We start from the raw sequence: 22795 nt of genomic DNA on the forward strand, positions 1-22795 counted from the left end.
TTTAAAACTGTACGGGCACTTTGTTTACAGTTATTCTATTCCAGCCAATGGCATTGTCTTTGATAAACACTATCGGAATTCTCGCAAGCGCAACATTCACTTCCGGTGCAATGGATGATGCTGACAAAATGCAGACCACACAAACAGATAATGCTTTTACTGATGTGGTTTGGAAATCAATATCTCTAACCCATGTAGAATATCCAAAAGGTTTGTTTCCATCAGATTTGCTGGCCGATATATTCAGAGTCATTGGCACATCTGTTGATGTTAATCAAAATATTGCAGTTATCTCCCATTCCTACACGTAGGATACACCTGCACATTTAATCATATTGTCTCTCTGTTGATAGTTTCGCCCTTTTTACGTCCTTGCTTTCATAATATTAAATGCATGACATAAATGCACAAGGGATAAATATTTCTGCTACGACGGAAATTTATTTTTATAATCTTATAATCTTGCACTGAATCATGAAGCAAATCAAGTTATGTATTTTTACTTTTACTGATAAGGCTTTGATTATGCTCTTATAGACGTTTATTATGATGTTTACCATTTGATGCATTGTTTTGCAACTCAACAGAGGAAATGAGATAGATGTATTAAATTCTAAACAGTCCCCTCTCACCTTTATGGAGCACTAACTGCAGAACTGTAGCTCACCAAAAAAAAAATATATTGACAGACTGGTGAGCTACAGTGCCACCCATTGAAAAAACTGAAAATTTATTATGCTTAAAAAATGTGCTAGGTTCTGGATTTATTTTAAGGAGGGAGATAAAGGGTAGCTATGGTGGCGCTATGGTTAGAAAAAACAAGAGCATAATTTGAGTAGGGCCTCATAACTCTTAGTAAGAGTTAAGGGGTCCTATTCAAATCATTATTCTTCCTTTCTATTATTTATTAGAATTTGCTTTGCAAATTTTGAAGAATTCGCTCATTATGAGAATATTGTTATTTTCTGAATTTGCTGAAAGGTTCAAAATAAAAAATAACATACTGTCTTAATACTTTTACATAACTGAGCAATTTGCAAGAAATTCTTCCCACATTGAATGTACTGCTACTATAAAGAAAGACTTGAAACTTTGAAACTGACTAATTGTGTTTATATCTTTCAGGTGACTTTGTTGGATATATTCTAGCTTGGTGCAGCCTTTTACCAATTTTTTCAATCATTGGATTTATCACATTGATTTTATTTAGAAGAGATTTACATACTGTAAGTTTACATTTCCTCAATACCTGTATCGAAAAAGTGAATTATCTTTTATTATGAATTGAAATAATTTTTAAATTGAATATGTGAAAAGCATTTATTGATAAGTGAATAATCAAGGCAGTAGGTTTATATACCGGAACCTGGGTTATTGTAAGAGAAACACTTTTCTTCAATTTTATACAATTATGCAGTATTCGAAAAATCACTCCGTAGTCACTCAATTCCTTTAAAGATTACCATTCTGAGCTTAGTGTTTCATGAAATATGCAGACATGAAGGTTGTAGTTCATGTCCTCATGAATTCTCAAAAATTTAACTCATTTCTTAATTTACCATCAGAGTTAGTCTTAGCATTGACCTTTTAGTAAATTTGGAGTGAAAACTGTCAAATTTTTATTAATAAGGAGAAGTACAAGCAAAGGTGTTGTAGATCTGTAAAGAAAACACTTTTAATCCTAATGTTATAGTGTCACATGTTAACTATTTTGATTAGAGATTTCAGATATAATACATTTATACAGAAACATAAACCAGTAATCATTTTTGTATTCATTTTAAGATTTTTTTTCCAGATTTCCTATTTTACTGGTCTCCTGCTGAATGAAGCATGTAACTGGATTCTAAAGCATATGATCAGAGAGCATAGACCTCTAAGAGGTAGGGCTTACTTAAGAAGAAATGACCCTCTGCTCTGAGTTTAACAACAAATTGTTAAGTTTCCTTACCAGTGTTTTCCCTTTATTTCAAAGTAAAGGGTTAGAGATCAGTTGACAGAGGCAAGAGGCTAATATCTATGATGTTTATGAACAAAATCTCTGTGAACCTTAAAACAATTAGGTTTTGATTTTTGAAATTTCAGAGCGGCATTTTTGTCAGTTAGAGAGGTCAATTTGGCCAGTAGCCAGTTCTTAGGGAAAACACTGCTTATAGTCATTGATTTTCATCAAGAACTAAAGCATTAGAATGCAAATAGTATTGTTGTTTACCATTTTTAATGAAATTAAACAGGGGTTAAAAATTTGGTGATGAAGAAAACAGGACCCGATTTACTTAGGTGAGCATTGTGGCCCATTGGCCTTTTGTTAATATATACTTCTTTTTCAGATCGAGCTGTACTCTTCACAGAGTATGGGATGCCATCCAGTCATGCTCAGTTTGCATGGTTTTTCTCAACGTACATGGTGTTCTTCTTATTTATACGGTAATGCATTGAATTTATTCCCAATCTATCAGCAAAGTGTACCCTGTTATTAAAGAATGACATTTAAAAACAATATTTATACAGCTTACTCCACTTATATTGAACTCGCTTATTTTGAAATTCCGCTTATTTTGAAATAGAAATAAATCCCCGGTTTTTGCCTCTAATATTCTTTGCATTGAAATAACGGTTATATTGAAATCGGCTATTTTGAAAATTCGCTTATATTGAAGCCACTGATCGGTCCCCACAGGTGATAATGAGTTGTTTTCATAACGGTTATATTGAAGTACTCCCTGGCGGCTGTCGTTACGGTTGGTGACAGTAATTAAGCCTGATTGACCAATTAATATTCAAAGGTTTGAATAATAAAGTTTTCATCTTACTTGTTTTTATACTGCATGCTCATACGAAATAAAATTCTTCACTGTAAAATTCTGTGCGTTCATGTATATAATACGGACATATCGAGACTAAACAGCTAAACGTTATATAGTAACCCCCACAGATCTAGGAAAAAAGACATAACTTTGAAATCAAATACGTACTGTAAATGGCAATTGCCTAAATTCGAAATAACTAAGGGATTGACCCGAGTACACTTACGATGAACTACAAGCAGCGTTTAGCAGTACTCAACCGTTTATGTCTGGTGAATTTTCTCCAAAACGTAAATACATGCGATCGGGGAATAATAATGAGGTTGAAGATTGTCTTTTCAATGAAACAGAAATAAAAAATATATTTAAACTTTCAAGGACTCATATTCTGTGTAATCTGTTCACGGTTATAGATAAACGATGACAAACTTAATTTGTTCGGGTTTGTTCTTCTATATTTTAAATCGGGATTGAACTTGGAAAAGTGGCGGCCTCCCGATTTCGCTTGTATTGAATTACGGATATATTGAAATAATTTGCATGGTCCCCTGAATTTCAATATATCCGGAGTAGGCTGTATACATGTACATATTTTTGCATTAAATGCTCTGGTTTAAATAATTAAATGATGCTTTATTGTTTTATCCTATTTACAGAGTTTATAGAAATCACAGTTTGATGGATGATATATGGAAATATCTAGTCAGTATTGTATGCTTCACTTTATCTTCAGCAGTTCTATATAGTAGGTGAGGAGTTTGCGTGTTTTTTAAAGAGAAATGGTGTATGTTGATTAATGGCTAGACGAGTTAGATTGATACCCAGATAATTCTTTTTTAGAGGCTGGGGTACACAAATATTATAACAAGGCTGACTTAGTTTTCAGTATTATTTTCTATAAGACTTGAAACTAAGCCAAACTTAGCTTATTTTTTCCATTTATCACATTTCTTGATGCTAAAAATATTAAACATCTGTAATAACGGTAATTTTTAACGTTGCTTGATAAATTACAATAATTGATGTAAGCTTTTACAACTTCTGCATACAAAGTTCCTCCTGAATTAAACCTTTATGTCTAGATTTTATTTAGCAACTTTTTGTGTGTATTTGCAGAGTGTACCTAGGCTATCACACATTTGGACAGGTGTCATGTGGGGCATTACTAGGGATTTTCCTGGGAGCTCTGTGGTTCGCTGTAGTACAACTAATATTAACACCCTGTTTTCCTCATTTAGCCTCTCAGTAAGTTCAGATATGCTGTTAATATAATGAACTGTTTATTGCATATATCTTATGGGAGTTCAACATATTGTAGTTGATATTTATGTTCATTTAATAAAGTCAGGACGGATTCAATGAAATGTACCAAAGATATTTTTTACTTGTAGATACTCAAGATACTGAATTTTGACAGATTTTTTTTGTTTGTTTTTGAGAAGCTACCCAGAAGAGTACACGTATTGCTTTTAAAACAGAACAGTTTAGTAAATTGTCTTCTTTTTCTGTCTTTGCAGTCCTGTGGGAGAATTTTTAATGCTAAGAGATTCTACATTAATTCCACATGTTATGTGGTTTGAATATACATCATCTAGATCAGAAGCTAGGTATGACCAATAAAGTAGTTCTTTTAAGTTAAAATGTAAACATCTTAAAGAATTTTGATTTGCTTTACAAGATTAGACATTTTTTAAAAATATTAATTCAAATGTTAATACAATGTATATTTACTGTTATATTAGTCAGTAGAATGTTTATAATGCACAGTATGATTCTAATGGTTTCTTTCAATTGAATCTATGTTTTTCACCTTATATGCAGAAGTGCATGAAGAGGATAACTTTAGTAATGTATGTGTGTTTTTAGGAATAGACAAAGGAAAGTGACTGGTCGTAAATCTCAGTGACCTTGGTGACAGGTAGCTGGTCTGGTTGTGGATCCTCCTCAGCATTGCAAGAGTGTCTCCCTCCAAATCAAAAGTATCTGGTTGGCTGAATGTGAGCCTATCAGGAATTTCCCAGGATTCCTTGTGCTGGGAATCTCCCATGAGCCTTTAAAACATTAGATCAGAGAATGTCGTGTGTAATATTCAGTGTAGGTTTCAGAACTTGGAAATGATGAAAGAAAGATAAGCCTGAGTAATCTATATTGATTGCTAAATTAAGCTTGTTTGTGACAAATAGAAAAAGCAGGAGGGAGAGATGTAATGTGACGGATCTAACATTGTGCTGAATCTAAATCCTGTTTATTTAAGATAATGAAGTAGATAGATGTGTGTGAGACTGTGTTGTAATGTCGGTACATGTCTTGTATTTTAATTAGCTGTACTAAATACAGTTTAGTGAAGGTTGGCATTTATATGTCGTAAATAATTTAATCAAAATGACTGTTTAAATTGTTATAACTATACTTGTACTTTAATGTATATTTTTATCTAGGAAATCTATTAATTGCATTAAAAAGTTGAACACATTTAAATATTTTAGATGTCCTTGTAATGCTGTTGTCTGTGATTAATGTCACGGTTACAAATGAAGATTTGATAAATTATATGCATGTTTGGTTCTAAAGTACGAGTAATGGTAATTAAAAAATCTTAAGATTAGGAAATATAGAGAACTTTGAAGCAAAGTACATGAATTAAAAAATTTCTTTTAATGAGAAATAATTCCCGAAAAGTTTTTTTTTTATGTCAAGTCAATAGATGGTGTAGATTTAACAACAGTGCATAAAAGTTGGGTAAATTTAACAAAGGTTTATTGCTATGCAGAGATATGGGCAAAAATGAGGATCAGATATAAGGCTTAATTGTGTCTTTTCCCCCTAAAAACTAACTTTGAAATTGTCTTATTTATAGAGTTTAGCATACTTTGACATCACTGATTGTGGGGTTTAATTTTTGTGGTTGGAGAGACCTATAGATTCAAGTCCCCATCAAAATATAAAATTTCATACATTTAACAACTGAACACTTTAAATCTTTTAAGAAACAATTTTTTCCTCAAACCATGAAAATTGAACTCCCCTTACCCACCCTAAAAATAAATGTTTTAATAATATTGTGTAAAATCATTTAAATTTGTGGGGACCAATTTTCATGGAGTGCTTAAATTCTACAGGTTTGCGGGGACATAATTTACAACTATTGATACTTAGAAAATGTGACTTGTAATGCTGTTATTAAATAGTGTGTGATGTAAATTCATTGATGAGAGGTACCCGCAAATTCCACAAAAATTTAGCCTTATCTCAAAATCTAATGATTTTTCAGTATACTGCATTTAAAATGGACCATTTCCATGATGTTTTAAATAACTTATCCTTGAGTAAGTACTTGCTATGTACATGTACCACAACTAATCCTTAGTTTTTTTTTTCTCCTTTTACTAAGTAAATGAAAGGTACACCATATAGGCTCTGATTAGCTATTTCTCGTATTCCTACTCCTAACAGCCGTTTATATGGGCAGGTCACTCGTTATTTACTCACCATTGTTCAGTTTGAGGGTGCTGCTGAAATGAAGTTTTACTCTATTAGACACAGTATTCATTGTATTTGAGAATCATATTACAGAAGGTATATATACATATATATTTTTTGATACTTGATTTTAATTTAGTCATTCAGGTCTCATTTGTTAAGTTTATGAGAGAAAAAAAATCATGAAAAATAATGTGCAGGTAGTAATCTTTAAGAATATTGCATCGGGCACCATTAATGCCAAGATGTTCAAAATAGAAGAAATAAAATATATGTAAGATAAACTGTAAAATTACTTACTGGGTATTAAAACACTGATACACTTGTAAATGAATGTAGTACATATAAATTGCACTATATTAAGAGAAAGAGGAAGTTGTTTTCCATAATATTTTATTTACAACACTCATATTTAATGCACTTTTTCACTTCATCATGAATCAAGGCAAATTATTAATTTTTGCCTAAGAATCGGCATGGAATGGGTAATGTGATTTGATAAACGGTTATGTTCATAATGAATTTTTCTGCATGTTGTAATGTACACATTGATGTAATTTGTATGGATTTTCATGTTTGAAAAAGAGGTGTTATTTTGAAGAATTTTGTGGTAGATACATGGTTGTCTTTACTTGTATTTTAATAGGGTTTTATAATTTTGTTTTTGATAAAAACTTCTTGTTCATTATTTATTGATGTAAAATAAAACTAGTACACCAGTGCAGTGTCAAAATATTTTAGAGAAAGAGAGATAGAAGGGGGGAGGGGGGTTTAAAAATAAAGGGATTGACAGGGTCTTCAAAATATCATTCTACTGATTTTGATATTTGAGCAAAACATGCTTAGAAAAAAAAGAAGTTGCCATCATTTTTTAAATGGTATAAGAAAACCATGATTAATTTTCTTAACCAACAAAAAAAAGGACACAAGAGAAATCAGTTGTGAAATGTGTAAATAGATGTCTGACTGATAAAGAGGGCAAAGAGCTATCCATGTTTGCTGATAACAATAGTGGCACTTTATGACCTTATTAGAACATTTGACATGTGTCTTGAGTACAAGAAACAATTGATTCCAAAGCATTTTTCTCATGGTTTGTCATGTCTGACACCAAAGGGGATGAGATTTAGTAGTAAGCACTAGCTTGGCTTATTTTGCAAATGTATATATATACCTTTTATAAATCTTTTAGATGCAACAATTTGATTTAGAATGTTGAAATGAACAGGTTTATATCCACTTATCATCAATTTTGTATTCAGCAAGTGCTTTGACTGCATCAAGTCATAACACCAAATTTTCTATTTTATTAAAAATTTGTAGGAAGACAGTACCATTTATTGATATTTTACCATTAGCTTGTACCCTTAGATAAAAGGAACCATTATACAGGTCTTTTGTGGGAAGTTCTCATGTAATATTTTTTGAAAAATTCTGCTACATAAGAGTATAAAACAGGAGTGTTTCAGGGAATGCATGGTTTGCCTGCTGTAGCATCATTTAAGACATAATAAAACAGAGGGTGGTCACCTCTTTATGTCAAATAATTGAAGATTTGAGGGTATGTAGTTTTTGCCCAGTCTGTCTGTCCTTTTATCTGACCACACAAACATTAACAATGGCCATTTGATTGAATGAAGCTATGACTCTCATATTTTATGTGTATTCTATGTGACAGAGCCTCTCGTTGGATACCAACATATTTGACCTCTTGGCCTTGGAGTTTTGACCCAATTTGGCAAGAATTTACCTTGGTCATAAATTTTAAACAGTTTGTGCTATGGTTTTCAGACTTTACTTGTGTATTCAGTGTAATAAGACCTCTCCATGGATATAAATATTTTTGATCTTGAACTTTGAATATGACCTACTTTTGAAAAACTTAACTTTGGTCATAAATTTTGAACCGTTGCATGGTGCTTTTAAAATATTTCACATGTTTGTTGCTCATGGAAGGGTCATTTCCCTGGGTACATTTAGTTTGATTTTGACCTTGAAGTTTGACCTACATTTAAAAACTTTAAACCTTAGTCATATTTTTAGTGGAAAGTGCATTGGCTTTATAACTTTACAAATTTATTCATTAAAAACACATACATGTAATTTCTTTGGGTAATAACATTATTCATCCCTTGACCTTGGAAGTTTGATTTTCATATGAGGAAATTATGAACCAAAAGTTGTCAATTGGGGGAACCAGTTTTTCACAAAAACTTATTTTTAATATAGTGCTAGCATTATAGTCATATAGTCCAATAAAAGTGTCAATCAATACAAAGTTAAAATGAATGATCAAAATGAATTTATTCAGAATAGTAATCTATTCATGCGAATTTAACTCGAAGTCGGCACCGAACATTAAGTCGAGAACATCGGTCTTTTCTGCCAAGTCAATAAAATTTCATTTAATTATTTTTATTATACAAGTTAATTCAACCGAGAATCACGATCAATGTTGGTACACCAATCCTGTTATATTTTTAAAAATAGATTTGGAAAAATTACATGGCTTTTCCCTTCAAGTCGAGGACATCTCAACCCTTTCCGTTAAGCCGAGAAAAACCGAGGTACATGTATTCTCTTATCGGTACATGTAATTGTGATTTTCCGTTGTTGGCAGAATGCATTTAGATTTTAGTTTGTGTGGTCATAATCTTGTGTTATTGGGGTGGGGGCTAGTCCTAGCTTTATTTATGTTTTTGTGGTCATAATCTTGGGTTATTGGGGGGGGGGGGGTAGTTCTAGCAATGCACCCAGGCAAGTAAAAATACCTTTAAAGTCGTAAAGATTGTGTGTGTGTGTGTGTGTGTGTGTGTGTGTGTGTGTGTGTGTGTGTGTGTGTGTGTGTGTGTGTGTGTGTGTGTGTGTGTGTGTGTGTGTGTGTGTGTGTGTGTGTGTGTGTGTGTGTGTGTGTGTGTGTGTGTGTGTGTGTGTGTGTGTGTGTGTGTGTGTGTGTGTGTGTGTGTGTGTGTGTGTGTGTGTGTGTGTGTGTGTGTGTGTGTGTGTGTGTGTGTGTGTGTGTGTGCTTATGGGACAAGGGGGGGGGGTTGGGCTATCATTTTCCACCTTCAAAACATGGCACCACCAAGTGGTGCCAAGTCGTAAAGATTACAAGACGCTTATTTGGTTGCCATTCCTTTTGTTTGAAATTGTGAACAACATACTTTTCTACATCAACTTGAGTTTGCTTTAGTTTATTTAAAATCAAAAAGTTGTTATCCTATTGCAGGGTCGTAGGGGAATCGGGGGGGGGGGAGGGGGTTGCCGATATATAGTATACATAGAATACAAAGCTACTTTATGATCGTGCCCCCTCAATAAAAACAGATGATGACCTTTTCTTTTTCTTGCTTGTCAATGAATATTTGGTAGTGGATAGTATCCACAACTGAGAAGAATACCCCCAAAATAAAATTGCTTCCTTTGATCCTCATCCTTAGCATTTCGAGGATGATTGATTCCTTATAGGGCTATAACATACAAAGTGGACCATCAAGATCTTTGGTTTAAAAAAATAATTTGGGGGAAATGGGATTTACATTCACAGTCGTGTCGAAGTAACCTCTTCCTTTAAAAATGCTGTATTCAGACTAAGACACCCAGGAAGGTCGTCCAATTTGATCATTATGTTCTAAGAAAGAAAAATGACGAAGGGAGAGCCACGCACCTATATTGTCCTCTAAGCATATGCATGTAAGGTCAATCTTATCAGTGCCAAACGTACTTCCTTTTCGTATACTACAGGAGCGAAAACAGAAGGTAATATTGAAGCAGTGTAGTAAGTAGAAATTTTAATGCTTTCATTTCTGATTAGCACTTGACAGGTCATTGTCTTCATTAAAACTTGGCACGATATAAATGCTTATTCATAAAAGCAATTTTTCGAAGATGAAAAATGGATTTGGCATAATATGTACACATGTGTACATATATAGTATCCAGATTAGTAAAGTATTTTGAGCAATGTTAAATTGTCCATGTATTGGAAAGAGCTTTTCACATTCCAAGAGTCAAAGGTTGTAAATCCCCCCTTTTTTTAATGAGATTAAATAAATCATCAAAATGAAAATAGGGTTCTCCCTTCATTTCAGGAATATGATGCTATTTACATTATGCTGCTTTTTTGTAAGGTAAGAAAATCTGCTATAGGACTGCATCTTTACAATATAAATCAAAACCGACATGAACCCAAGCGTATTCGAAATTTCGTAAATTAAAATACAAATGAGACAATCTTAAGCTTTAGAGAATTTACATTACCCTATTTTCGACAGGAACATCAAAACTTTATATTTTGAATGCTTTACTCTCACTATATATTCAAAGTGTGCTCGCCAATCCTTTCCCGGAAGGAAGCGATGCTGAGGCCAGATGGGTATATCATCTCGCCGATCACGATCAAAACTACAAATTAACACTACTGGAATTCCAGAGAATTTTCTTCGACTTTGACAGGAACCGTACGTATTGATAACAATTTTCTGTAACCCGTTAAACATCTTTCCACGCATAGTCACCGATTTTGATGAAATTTTGCCCATTATTAGTGAAACCAAAAACAAATTAAAAAAAAAATTGGTTGCTATGTGTCTTGGTTGTCATGGCAACAGCCAGAAAAAAAGCAAGCAAATCATTCTCACAAAAGCATGTTGCCACTTATGCTGTAAAGATACTGTTTAGAATATATCTCTAAGTTGAAACCAAGGGTACATTTGAACTACATTAGAAATGCTGAAAAACGCTCAGTATTCACTAGTGGTATGTGTAACATGATCAAACTCAATTAGTAACTTAAGAAAAACAATGAATTTAAAATGTTTGACCTAAAATATAAAAGTATAAGCAATGCTATTCTATAAATAACTTTTATGGTTGCAATGGTAACACAGTGTAACCAAGCAAAATCAGTAACTAAATTTGGAATAATGATGTTGTCGTGAGGAAAAACATGAAAATTCAAGACTGACAAATATGCATACTTAGGGCCCTGCAACAGCAATAAGAAAAATTGTGATTAATTGCTACTTTGCAATGTTACCATGGAAACAACGTACCAGTGGATCAAAATGATATTTTCTTTGCTGCTTTACAATCTAATTTAAATTAGATCCTTTATGCTCCTTGTATTTTGTTATGTCGCTGTACAGCATAACAAAATACAAGGAGCGTAAAGGATCTAATTTTAATTAGATTGGCTGCTTTAGGAATGAAATTGTCATTGTACAAGTGATCTGGTTTTGAGCGAATAAAAAATTGAATTGAATCAAGAAACATTATTATATGACTCACCTTGAATATTACTTATCTGGTAGAACTAGGGTTGAATATCATAATTAATATTGATGAAATGATTAGGAAAACAACACTGTTTCTATGGATACCAAGACAGGACAGTGTTCGATTTTGTTAACTTTATATCAAATGAAGGGCCATACCTCTTCCAAGGGGAGATAATTATGAGTTAGCGAATACTTAATGGCATCTTTTAAAAATCTTCTTCTCAAGAACCAGTGGGCCAGGAAAGATGAATTCATGTGGAAATATCCTCAGGTAGTGCAGATTCAATTTTATTAATTAAATCAAAATCACGATCCCTGGGGGTAGGGCGGGGCCACAATAGATAATCAAAGTTTTACATAGGAATATATCAGAAAAATCTTTAAAAATCTTCTGCTCAAGAACAGCAAAGCCATTATTGGTGATATTTATAGGGAATCATCTGCAGGTGGTACAGATTCAAGGTTGTACAAATCATGACCCCGGGGATAGGGTGGGGCCACAATGGACGATCAAGGGTTTACAAAGGCATATATAGGAAAAATCTTTATAAATCTCCTTCTCAAGAACAGCAAAGCCATAGCTAGTTAATCATATTTATATGGAAGCATCCTCAGGTGGTGTAGATTCAAGTTTGTTCAAAATATGACCCTCGGGGGAGGGTGGGACCACACTGGACGATCAAAGCTTAATATAGGAATATATAGGAAAAATATCTTTAAAAATCTTCTTCTTAAGAACATCAAAGCCATGGTTGGTCAAATTTATGTGAAAGATTCTACAGATAGTGTAGTTCAAGTTTGTTCAAATCATGACCCTTGGGGATAGGGTGGAGCCACAATGGACGATGAAAATTTAGCATAGGAGTATAAGGAACAATCTTCAAATATCTTCTTCTCAAGAACACCATAGCCATGATTGTTCATATTTATGTGAAAGCATCGAAAGGTAGTGTAGATTCAAGTTTGTTCGAATCATGACTCCCGGCGGTAGGGTTGAGCCACAATGGACGATCAAAGTTCACATAGGAGTATATAGGAAAAATCTTCTTCTCAAGATCAGCAAAGCCAGTGAGTCATTTTATTTGGAAGCATCCTCGGATAGTGTAGATTCAAGTTGTTCAAATTGTACCCCCTCCCCCTTACCCCTTCTGCCTTTTAGGAGTAGGTCGGGACCACTCATGCACTTAAGCTGTTTAATATACTGAGCTGAATTTTGCTTTTTTCCTAGCCACAGTGCTCAGGTGAGCGGTGTGGATCCTGGGCCCCTTGTTTCTATAGCAATGCTCTATTTATATAAAGAATCTTATATTTGATTTTTTAAATGGGAAAATTAGGATCACACCAACACCTTTAAAAAATCATCATTAATTATAATTATTATATATAAATATGCTTTTTAAAAAGATATGATCAAATTTAAACATACAGAGTGAAAATTTAAAGACTCTTTGTGGTATAAATATCATGGAAATCATTGCCAATCATAACGAATATCATTGCATGTGTTCTTGGTATATATATGTTTCAAGGCTCTTTTCTCTCTTATTTGGTCACATTTCATTCTATAAATGTTTTTTAACGTGTATGCCTTTATAAAATTCAAAATATATATATTTTTTTATACTTTTGAATACTTTCTGCCATAGCAACGTATGTAAAACTAGTTGATTTACCAAACATGTTTATCATGCAATTAAGACATCACGCCTTCAACTTTTGAAAACAGTCATTGCCAATGTTAATTGCTTTGTCGCAGATGTTATCTATGCTCTAGACCACAGGCACCTGAAGTATGGATAATACCCCCCCCCTTTTTTTATGAAAAAGAATGTAAGAGTGTATAATATCTCAAAAATATAAAATTTCCCCGTCAAACACATCTATATGTCGTTATATGCAAGCAGATTGTACTTTTTCTCACGTTTAAAGAATGGCCTTATTCGGTATAATAAAAATACACGTGTATTTTTATTATACCGAATAAGGCCATTCTTTAAACGTGAGAAAAAGTACAATCTTTGCATATAACGACATATGATGTGTTTGACGGGGAAATTTTATATTTTTGAGATATTATACACTCTTACATTCTTTTTCATAAAAAAAGGGGGGGTATTATCCATACTTCAGGTGCCTGTGCTCTAGACATGTTAAAAAACATCCTTTTTCAAATTTTAAGACATGTTGCCATGGTAGCCGTAACAAATAGCAACCAATTTTTGACTGATTTTAGTTAAGGTTATCAAATACTTTGATCACAGAGAGTTTGAGAAAATTTTCAGACTATGCGTGCAACAGCCCTACACATGTATTAAATTTCAAGTCATTATAGAGAATGGCTTTTAATTAGTTATTTGATAACGATATGCACCTTATGTACCCCCACCCCAATAAAATAAAACATACATTTAATTACAATAATTGTGTTAAAATTATAAATCTGTAAAACACAATAAAAAATTCATGAATTCCAGATGACAAGGCAGTTACTAGCGACGAGTTCCTTGTGGACTGGCGTGAGCGAAATCTTGGGTCCCCGTTCGAGGCCGTGGTTCTGTTTCACCACTTAGACGTGGACAGAAATGGACAAATAGAAGAACGAGACATTCCCTGGATTCTCGCCTTTTTTGACAGAAACTGTAAGAATCAAAATTATTATTTTATTTGTTTTAACTTTTAATGGAGTGCAACACAGAATTTTATTTTTGAACACTTTCAAGAGAGCAAAACAAGCAAAGATTGTTGAATAAATACATCAAATAAACTCTTTTTTAATATACACTGTAATCGATTTTATTTATCAGTGTTTTATTTTTTACTTTTCAATTCATTTTCAGTGGACGGTTACGTTGGACAAGCAGAGTTTGTCATTACATGGCTTAAGTTAATACATTCTACCCAGTCGAAATAAACATGAAACACTAGTTTTTTGGGTTTTTTTTCTGTGCATGTACGAGAGTTTGGGTTGTACCGTACTGAGTATTTCACTGCTACAACCATCGCCAAATTATTACTTCCTCAAAAAGGGAGTTACCGGTATTTTAAAAAAATTCCCAAGATTTCTTAGAGCCTAACAAAAATCATCATTTGCATATTCAGTTCTTTAATTGGCACCCACCAGCTTCCGTAAATTTCCTCGTTCACTTGATCAATATGGAGCAAACGGCGTGACTGGTAGACAGGGGATGCTAACATATCCTTGTTACCTGATTCCACCTCCCGATTTTTAAACCGAGATCGATGTTTGCTCACAATTTAAACTGATTTTTCACCTTGATTACTCTTATCTTCGTAAGCCTTGAATTACACTGAAAAACATCTTTCCCTTGAGCTCAGCTGTCAATATCAGTAGAATTGTCATGTCGTTATTCCTCATTCTTCCAATTCTTCCAGCATCTCAGTGAAATATGAAGGAACAATAAGCATGCTCAAAAGTCCAATCAAGCAAAAGACATCGATAGCAGTAAGAGCAAATATGACTCGTCCTCTGAAAATAGAGATTGGCTAAGGTTCCATGGATAAGTGAGCACCTTTTTTTGGGAGGGGGGGGGGGGGCACAGGGGCCGGTAACATACTATTTTTGATTTTACGTAATCGCTATATATATATAAATATTTATTACACACTTAGTAATAAATACAGGATTTTTGCATATGCGATATGGCTGACGTCACAATAGCCGTATCAGCCCTGCAGGGCTGATATGGATTTGCAGGGCTGATAACCTATATCAGCCCCGCAAATCCATATCAGCCCTGCAGGGCTGATATGGCTTTTGTGACGTCAGTATCAAATTAAACCACAAAAACAGTACTTGTGATCATACACAATTTTTGGAGGGTTAATTCATATTCTCTTAATTTTAACTTTTGAAAATAAGGTTAATCTTAATTTACAAATACATGTAATAGATTATTTTCAGATTATGGATCGAGTGCATTGAAATAGAAGTAGAAACAAACCCAAATCGTATAAGACAATAGACCATGTACATGTCTGTAAGAAGTCCATACATGATTATTTACTTATTTTCTTCTCAACTTAGTGTATGCTGTATTTTATTACTAAGTATGTAATAAATATAATAATACATACCCTTTTCCACATCACATCCTGTATCAGCCCTCGACCAATATCAGCCCTCGGGCCTTCGGCCCTCTGGCTGATATTGGTGTCTCGGGCTGATACAGGATGTGATATGGAAAAGGGTATGTATTATTCTCTATATATATATATATATATATATATATATATATATATATATATATATATATATATATATATATATATATATATATATATATGTAAGACTCCAAGGTCCGATGGTGACGCCAAAGTCCGATGGTCTCGCCAAACCCCGATGGTCTGCGCCAAACCCCGATGGCACGCGGTCTTTACGGACGCCAAAGTCCGATGGTCACGCCAAAGTTCGATGGTTGGTTTCCTATGAGACGCGCGACGCTAAAGTGCGATGGTCTGACACGCCATAGTCCGATGGTGCGGAGGAACAGTCGACGTTTATGACGTCACAATAGTCCGACGTCATGACGTTGTCCTGCATTCAAAATCCATTGATTCAATATTTGTCTCACATACATTTTACTGATATTGCTTAGTATTCGCCTACCAGAGCTATTAGGCCTAGTCTTTGTAGACTATTCGACTGATAAGGGTTAGTTCTTGAACACCAATATGTTTCCGCGAGAGATTTTATGGTTAGTCCTTGCACACTATTGGACTAATTTTGGTTAGTCCTGCACTCATCCAAGATATCTATTTTAACATATTTTTCGACTGATAAGTGTTAGTCTCGCACCTATATCTAAAAGATTAGGGTTAATCTTTGCATTTAATATTTATTTGTATTTTATTTTAAACAAATCGGGCTTGGCATGGCGCGGTTTCTCATTTTTGTGCAGCAGTACTATGACGTCATAAACGTTTATTGTTTGCCGCACCATCGGACTTTGGCGTGTCAAACCATCGGGGTTTGGCGCAGACCATCGGACTTTGGCGTGACCATCGGACTTTGGAGTCCCATCGCACTTTGGAGTCTACATATATATATATATATATATATATATATATATATATATATATATATATATATATATATATATATATATATATATCCAAAGTCTCTTTTTGTCAATATAATAAAAAACTTTAAAACACTTTTCGAAATATTTCAACCGTGTTACCGGCCTTCATCAGTCGTGTTTATTTAAACGCATAGCAACTCAACAGTATTATGACGTCACAATGAACATAGAAATTGAGAGGCAACGTCATGCAATAAGATTGCGCCAAAAACATCTGAAGATATTGTGGGAGCAAAAATTGTACTTGTGTATCAAAATTTTTATCATACAGAATAAAATACTAGAGTACGGGGTATATTAAAAATATGATTTTAAAGTATATATAAAAGTATATCTGTAAAAATAAGTATCACAATGTCACACAAATGTTTATCAATCCAATTCAAAGACAGAAGTGTTCTCTTTTGTTAATACCAAATGGTATATAAGTGTTCAACTTTTTCTTCCAAAGATTTTCTCTATATTTACGGTAAATGTCATTTCTATACAGTTTTTCAATGCCTATTATATTATAATCTTCTACTGTATGTACATCTGAATTAAAATGAGTAGCCACAGGATCATTTGTTTCCCTTCTAATTAAAGACAAATTCAAAACATGTCTTTGATATAAACTATCACCAGTTTCTCCCACATACACTATTTTGTCACACTTTTTACAAAAAATTCCATAAACAACATTTTTTGATTTACAATTAATATAATTTTTGACTTGAAAAGTGCATCCATTATTATCTTCAAACCGGCTGGTTTTCACAACATATTTACACAAAATACACTTTTTAGCACCACATGGTTCACATAAATTTCCTTTTTTAAAAAATAAATTGTTGTGTTTTTTATACACTAAAATGTCTTTCAAATTTTTGTCTCTTTTATAGGCAACGATTGGGGTCTTTTTGAACGCGAGTTTCAGGCGATCGGAATTTTCAAGAATTTTTTGTCTTTTCTTCAAAATGTTATGAATATTCGGTAATCCTTTTGAATAGGTCAACACAAGGGGAACACGGTCACATTGCGTTTTATTTTTTCTATAATTTAGTAGATCCGAGCGATTGAGTTTGTCAACTTTTGTAAGTTGTTTCTCTACTTCGTTGCTAGAATATCCTCGTTTTCGCAAGTTTTTTTTCACTTTATCACGTTGGCTTTGATAGTTTTCCTCTGTGGAGCAAATACGACGCGCTCTGAGACCAAGGCCGTACGGAATTGAACTTTTTGTAGATTCGGGATGGCTGGAGGTTTTGTTAAGGTACATATGTTTGTCTGTTGGTTTGCTGTAAAGATCTGTTGTGAGAAATCCGTTATCCAGAGAAATAGAAACATCAAGGAAGTCTATTTTTGTTTTTGAAAAACGCAGGTCAAGCTGAATGTTGGGGTGAATATTATTCGCAGTCATATGGAAATCATGTAGTTCTTCTTCTGTCCCCGTCCAGATCCCAAAAATGTCGTCAATGTATCTTAGATAAAAAAGAGGTTGTTGTTTACAAATCGCCAAAAGAATATTTTCCCATTCCCCCATGTATACACATGCATAGTTTCGTCCCAGTTTGGATCCTATAGCAGTACCTTCGGTTTGGATATAATGTTTATTGTTGAAACTAAAATTATTGTTATCCAGGACAGCATCCATCATTTCTAGAATACTGTCAGTATCTACTTCTTTTTTCTGTCGTTCTTCTAGAATCCTTTTAATTACTTCCCTTGCTTCCTTCCTTGGTATACTAGGATACAGTGATTTAACATCCATGCAAAATAATAAAGAAGAATTTGGCAACGGTTGATTCAATGTTGAGAGTTTCCTCAAGAAATCCGTGGTATCCTGTATATAACTTTTAAGTGATTTGTTTGCATCCTCGAGCTGTAATTCAACATACTCTGCTAGTTTTTCTGTGGGATGTTGACGGCCATTTACTATAGTTCTCAGCGGGTGATTTTTCTTGTGTACTTTTGGATTGGCCTGTAGTTTACCGGAAGAAATTTCTGTTGGTAAAAGGTAGTGTCGTAGAAATAGATCCTCTTTTATGCATGTTATTCACTAACTTTTTTATTTTATTGATTATTTGTTGAGATCTGTCTTCTTTGACTTCACTGTAGGATGAGCTATTCAGCATTTCGTTTTCCACTTGATCAACATGTTTATTTGAATCCATAACAACGACTCCTGATCCTTTGTCTGCTGGTCTAATGATAATGTTTGGATCCTCTAGAAGCTCTCTCATAGCACTTTCCTCTGAGTTTGTAATATTGCTCGAAAAATTTCTGCTTAATCCCCTGATTACATCTTCCTTAACTTGTCTAATGTATTCATCAAGCCATTTGTCCCTCCCCTCTTCTGGTGTCCACTTTGAATTTGATTTCTTTTTCTCATAATGTTCATCTGTATCTGAAGATTCTTCATCTTCCTCATTAAAAAAGAATTCCCGCAGTCGCATTCTATGTTCCCATATTTGCAGGTCTGTTAATAACTGTGTGAAATCAATATTCTTTTTGGTAGGTACAAATTTTAGTCCTTTTTTAAGCAAGCTTAACTGCGCGTTTGTTAGTTTTTTTGAAGACATATTGATCACATCCTTATCTGAACATGTACTATTATCAGGCATTACCATAGTTTCATTGTTCTCATCATTTTCCTCCGAATCCCCGTTGTGCATTTTAGAATCTTCCGATAATAGATGATCTGCTGCTCCAGAATTAGATGCAAAGCAATTGCACGGGCGATGTGAGGTTTTGATGAAATTAAAATGATTTGAAAAGTAATTTAAACAAATGAAATCTTTTTTATGATAGCATTCCTCCGCATTCGGGTACTTTTGCCATTGGGATCGGTTATTTGAATTTGATTTTACAAAAATATCAACATCAAACCGGTATGCTGCTGCAAACACTTCTGCTTCTGTTGCCCATGAAGCCACACTTCCGTCCAATAATTTGACATTGTTCAAATGATCTTGAAAATCTCCGTCTACGTACTCATTATAAAATTGTTTATTTGCACTCAGTTCTTCTACAACCTTTCTTCTTATTTCAGCATGAAATTTCTGATCATCAAATAAATAATATGAGACGCATCTATAGAAACAGTTCCCATCCCCCTCTATTCGAATTTCTACATCTTCATCAACTATGACTGCATTGTCAACTGTGGGGTTTACGGTCAAAGTAGATACAACATTATCTTTTTTATTCCTGTTTTCATTTAATGCACCTAGTTTCCTACTCTTTGTTCTGAAAAGTTTCTCTGCATTTTTTTCTACATTAGCATTGATAGATGAAAAAGCCTCTATATACTCCTCCTCGCCAAGTTTCGTCCTTAGACTTTCACTCTGCTTTTCTATAGATTCATTAAGTCTTGAAACAGTTTTAACACAAACCTTTACGGATTCCTGCATTAATTTTCGGGAAGTTGAGTCCAGGATTCCATGAATATTTTCTTTGTTGTCAAGTGTTGTATCCAAACCTAAAGTCCATTTAAGTTTAAATCCTTTTGGAATAATGTTACGTTCCAAGCAAGATTGTAAGAATAATTGGTGGCTCTCATATCTCGTTTTCTTCAAAAATGTTTTACGCAAAATTCTCAATTCGTTCTTCTGCACGCAGGTCATGTTGTTCTGCTACACTTTATAAAAATCCAAAGTCTCTTTTTGTCAATACAATAAAAAACTTTAAAACACTTTTCGAAATATTTCAACCGTGTTACCGGCCTTCATCAGTCGTGTTTATTTAAACGCATAGCAACTCAACAGTATTATGACGTCACAATGAACATAGAAATTGAGAGGCAACGTCATGCAATAAGATTGCGCCAAAAACATCTGAAGATATTGTGGGAGCAAAAATTGTACTTGTGTATCAAAATTTTTATCATACAGAATAAAATACTAGAGTACGGGGTATATTAAAAATATGATTTTAAAGTATATATAAAAGTATATCTGTAAAAATAAGTATCACAATGTCACACAAATGTTTATCAATCCAATTCAAAGACAGAAGTGTTCTCTTTTGTTAATACCAAATGGTATATAAGTGTTCAACTTTTTCTTCCAAAGATTTTCTCTATATTTACGGTAAATGTCATTTCTATACAGTTTTTCAATGCCTATTATATTATAATCTTCTACTGTATGTACATCTGAATTAAAATGAGTAGCCACAGGATCATTTGTTTCCCTTCTAATTAAAGACAAATTCAAAACATGTCTTTGATATAAACTATCACCAGTTTCTCCCACATACACTATTTTGTCACACTTTTTACAAAAAATTCCATAAACAACATTTTTTGATTTACAATTAATATAATTTTTGACTTGAAAAGTGCATCCATTATTATCTTCAAACCGGCTGGTTTTCACAACATATTTACACAAAATACACTTTTTAGCACCACATGGTTCACATAAATTTCCTTTTTTAAAAAATAAATTGTTGTGTTTATATATATATATATATATATATAAAAGTATTTTTGTATACATATAGTGATTACGTAAAATCAAATACAGTATGTTACAGGCCCCTGTGGGGGGAGGGGGGGGGGTTACCATCTTTCAGTCAACATTCAACCTGATTTGTTATTAGGAAAAAATGTCTTTAAATCTTCTTAAAAAAAATTCTTTTTCTAATACTTAGAAAAAAAATCTTTATATTTAGAACTATTTTGCTATAATACCGGTTTAAAGTGTAAAAGACTTATAAAATAAGAATTATTAAAGGAACAGTGAAATTTACTCCCTTAAACAAATATGGGAAAGCATCAAATAAGAAAAAAAAATTGATGAAACATGATATCTTGAGATAATTGATAGTTCATGATACTATAGATATATAAGTGTATGAGGTAAATTGGCGATAAAAAAAAATGAATTCATCAGGGTAAGTTTAGGTATAATTTTGTTATTCAAGTCTTTTTCTAGCGAAACAAATATGCAAAACAACAATTATTTTTTCGAAAACAAACTTCATGTAAAATGGAGAACAAACAGCTTGGAATAAAATCAAAAAGCTCAACTGTAAAATCACCAGACAGCATCGCAAACATAAAAGGCGCTGTTTTGATATTTATTGCCATTAAGTTTACAAACATTTTCTCTGGTTAGGTTTATGCTTTAGATTTGGCACAAACTGCCTCGTTGACTTAGCAGCAAGTATTTTCTTCTTCTCGGGTAGAATTTATTGAATAAAAAATTCTGCTTTATACGAGATAAAGCAGGTCGGCTAATCAAGGAGCACAGTTTGTGCCCATTAACATTTCAAGTTTCTTGGAAAACATGGTTTTCAAAGACTACATTAATCTGGCCTATGATGACCCCCAGCATCCTTTCATTATCAACATCAAAATATTGAAGAGATGTACCTGGCCCTGTCGTATATTTTTCATCAAGTCCTTAGTTTTATATGGTTTCAGTTGTAAACTATAAGTACTTATGCTTGAATTACAGTACTAGTATTGTGCAATTATCAGAATAGGCAATATAAAATTCTACATGTAAAATTATCAGACAATTTTCATCCCTAACGGGTTTCATACTCTGATAATTTTTCATAAATTTAGGACAGAACTCAGTATCTAGTATTGAAGGAAACAGTTTTCTGTACAGGTACTTGTGGACAGGGACCCCCCCCCCCAATATTCAACCCCGGGGTTTGTTGGACATTTTCCCACACAAGGTTATACTTAATACACCTATTCACCACGTGTACCATGAAAAAAACTTCGTGAAAACCCCAAAATAACCGTTCCATAAAGAATTCACTCTTATATTAATGTATCGTCGTCGCAAACCATGGCTAAAATATATGATCCTCTCCACAGTTATAAGCGGACTCCGTACCGTGGCTTGAGACGATGATAATGTATAGTGGGGTATTTTTTGTGGAACAATTATTTTGGGGTTCTTACGATTTTTTCCTATGGTACACGAGATGAATAAGTGTAATAAATATAATTTGTGAAAAAAATGTCAAGCAAACCCAGGCGTTAAATATCGGGGAGGGGGGGGGGGTCCTGTCCACATACCTATGTTTCTTTTTTCTAATAGAGGTGTTTGAATAAATTCTTCTTCCAGGGGCGTAGCAACAGGGGGGGGGGGGGGGGGGCAGGGGGGCCTGGCCCCCCCCCCCCCCC

The 22795-nt window shown here is 33.7% G+C and overlaps 3 protein-coding genes across 4 annotated transcripts in view; all 3 read left to right on the forward strand.

The window, feature by feature from the left end:
• Nucleotides 1-22795, forward strand: part of LOC134274504 (CCR4-NOT transcription complex subunit 9-like) — a 152380-nt gene that overhangs the window by 86869 nt on the left and 42716 nt on the right. The gene's annotated exons all lie outside the window — the stretch shown is intronic.
• Nucleotides 38-5774, forward strand: LOC134274499 (dolichyldiphosphatase 1-like). The gene is made up of 8 exons (XM_062756780.1): nucleotides 38-210; nucleotides 1126-1226; nucleotides 1799-1883; nucleotides 2331-2427; nucleotides 3464-3556; nucleotides 3924-4052; nucleotides 4325-4414; nucleotides 4674-5774. The coding sequence occupies exons 1-8, from the start codon at nucleotides 48-50 to the stop codon at nucleotides 4711-4713; spliced, it is 798 nt and encodes a 265-aa protein (XP_062612764.1). The 5' UTR covers nucleotides 38-47; the 3' UTR covers nucleotides 4714-5774.
• LOC134274500 (insoluble matrix shell protein 5-like) lies at nucleotides 9978-14490 on the forward strand. 2 transcript variants are annotated; one of them, XM_062756781.1, is made up of 5 exons: nucleotides 9978-10046; nucleotides 10379-10417; nucleotides 10614-10747; nucleotides 14041-14205; nucleotides 14404-14490. In XM_062756781.1, the coding sequence occupies exons 2-5, from the start codon at nucleotides 10383-10385 to the stop codon at nucleotides 14475-14477; spliced, it is 408 nt and encodes a 135-aa protein (XP_062612765.1). In that variant the 5' UTR covers nucleotides 9978-10046; nucleotides 10379-10382; the 3' UTR covers nucleotides 14478-14490. The 2 variants fall into 2 exon arrangements, with proteins under 2 accessions (XP_062612765.1, XP_062612766.1); XM_062756782.1 differs by having other exon boundaries at nucleotides 10001-10065.

The sequence above is a fragment of the Saccostrea cucullata genome, unplaced genomic scaffold, assembly GCF_032062105.1.
Source record: "Saccostrea cucullata isolate Sc308-1 unplaced genomic scaffold, CSIRO_AGI_Scuc_v1 ctg265, whole genome shotgun sequence".
In the NCBI taxonomy this organism is placed as follows: Eukaryota; Metazoa; Mollusca; class Bivalvia; order Ostreida; family Ostreidae; genus Saccostrea; species Saccostrea cuccullata.

Bases quoted from the DNA above. Each gene is read 5' to 3' on its own strand.
- LOC134274499 (XM_062756780.1), top strand. From the start codon at position 48: ATGGCATTGTCTTTGATAAACACTATCGGAATTCTCGCAAGCGCAACA. The intron at 2,428-3,463 runs GTAATGCATTGA...TCCTATTTACAG, and splicing joins GTGTTCTTCTTATTTATACG to AGTTTATAGAAATCACAGTT. The intron at 4,415-4,673 runs GTATGACCAATA...GTGTGTTTTTAG, and splicing joins TCATCTAGATCAGAAGCTAG to GAATAGACAAAGGAAAGTGA.
- LOC134274500 (XM_062756781.1), top strand. From the start codon at position 10,383: ATGATGCTATTTACATTATGCTGCTTTTTTGTAAG. The intron at 10,418-10,613 runs GTAAGAAAATCT...ATATATTCAAAG, and splicing joins TTATGCTGCTTTTTTGTAAG to TGTGCTCGCCAATCCTTTCC. The intron at 14,206-14,403 runs GTAAGAATCAAA...ATTCATTTTCAG, and splicing joins CGCCTTTTTTGACAGAAACT to TGGACGGTTACGTTGGACAA.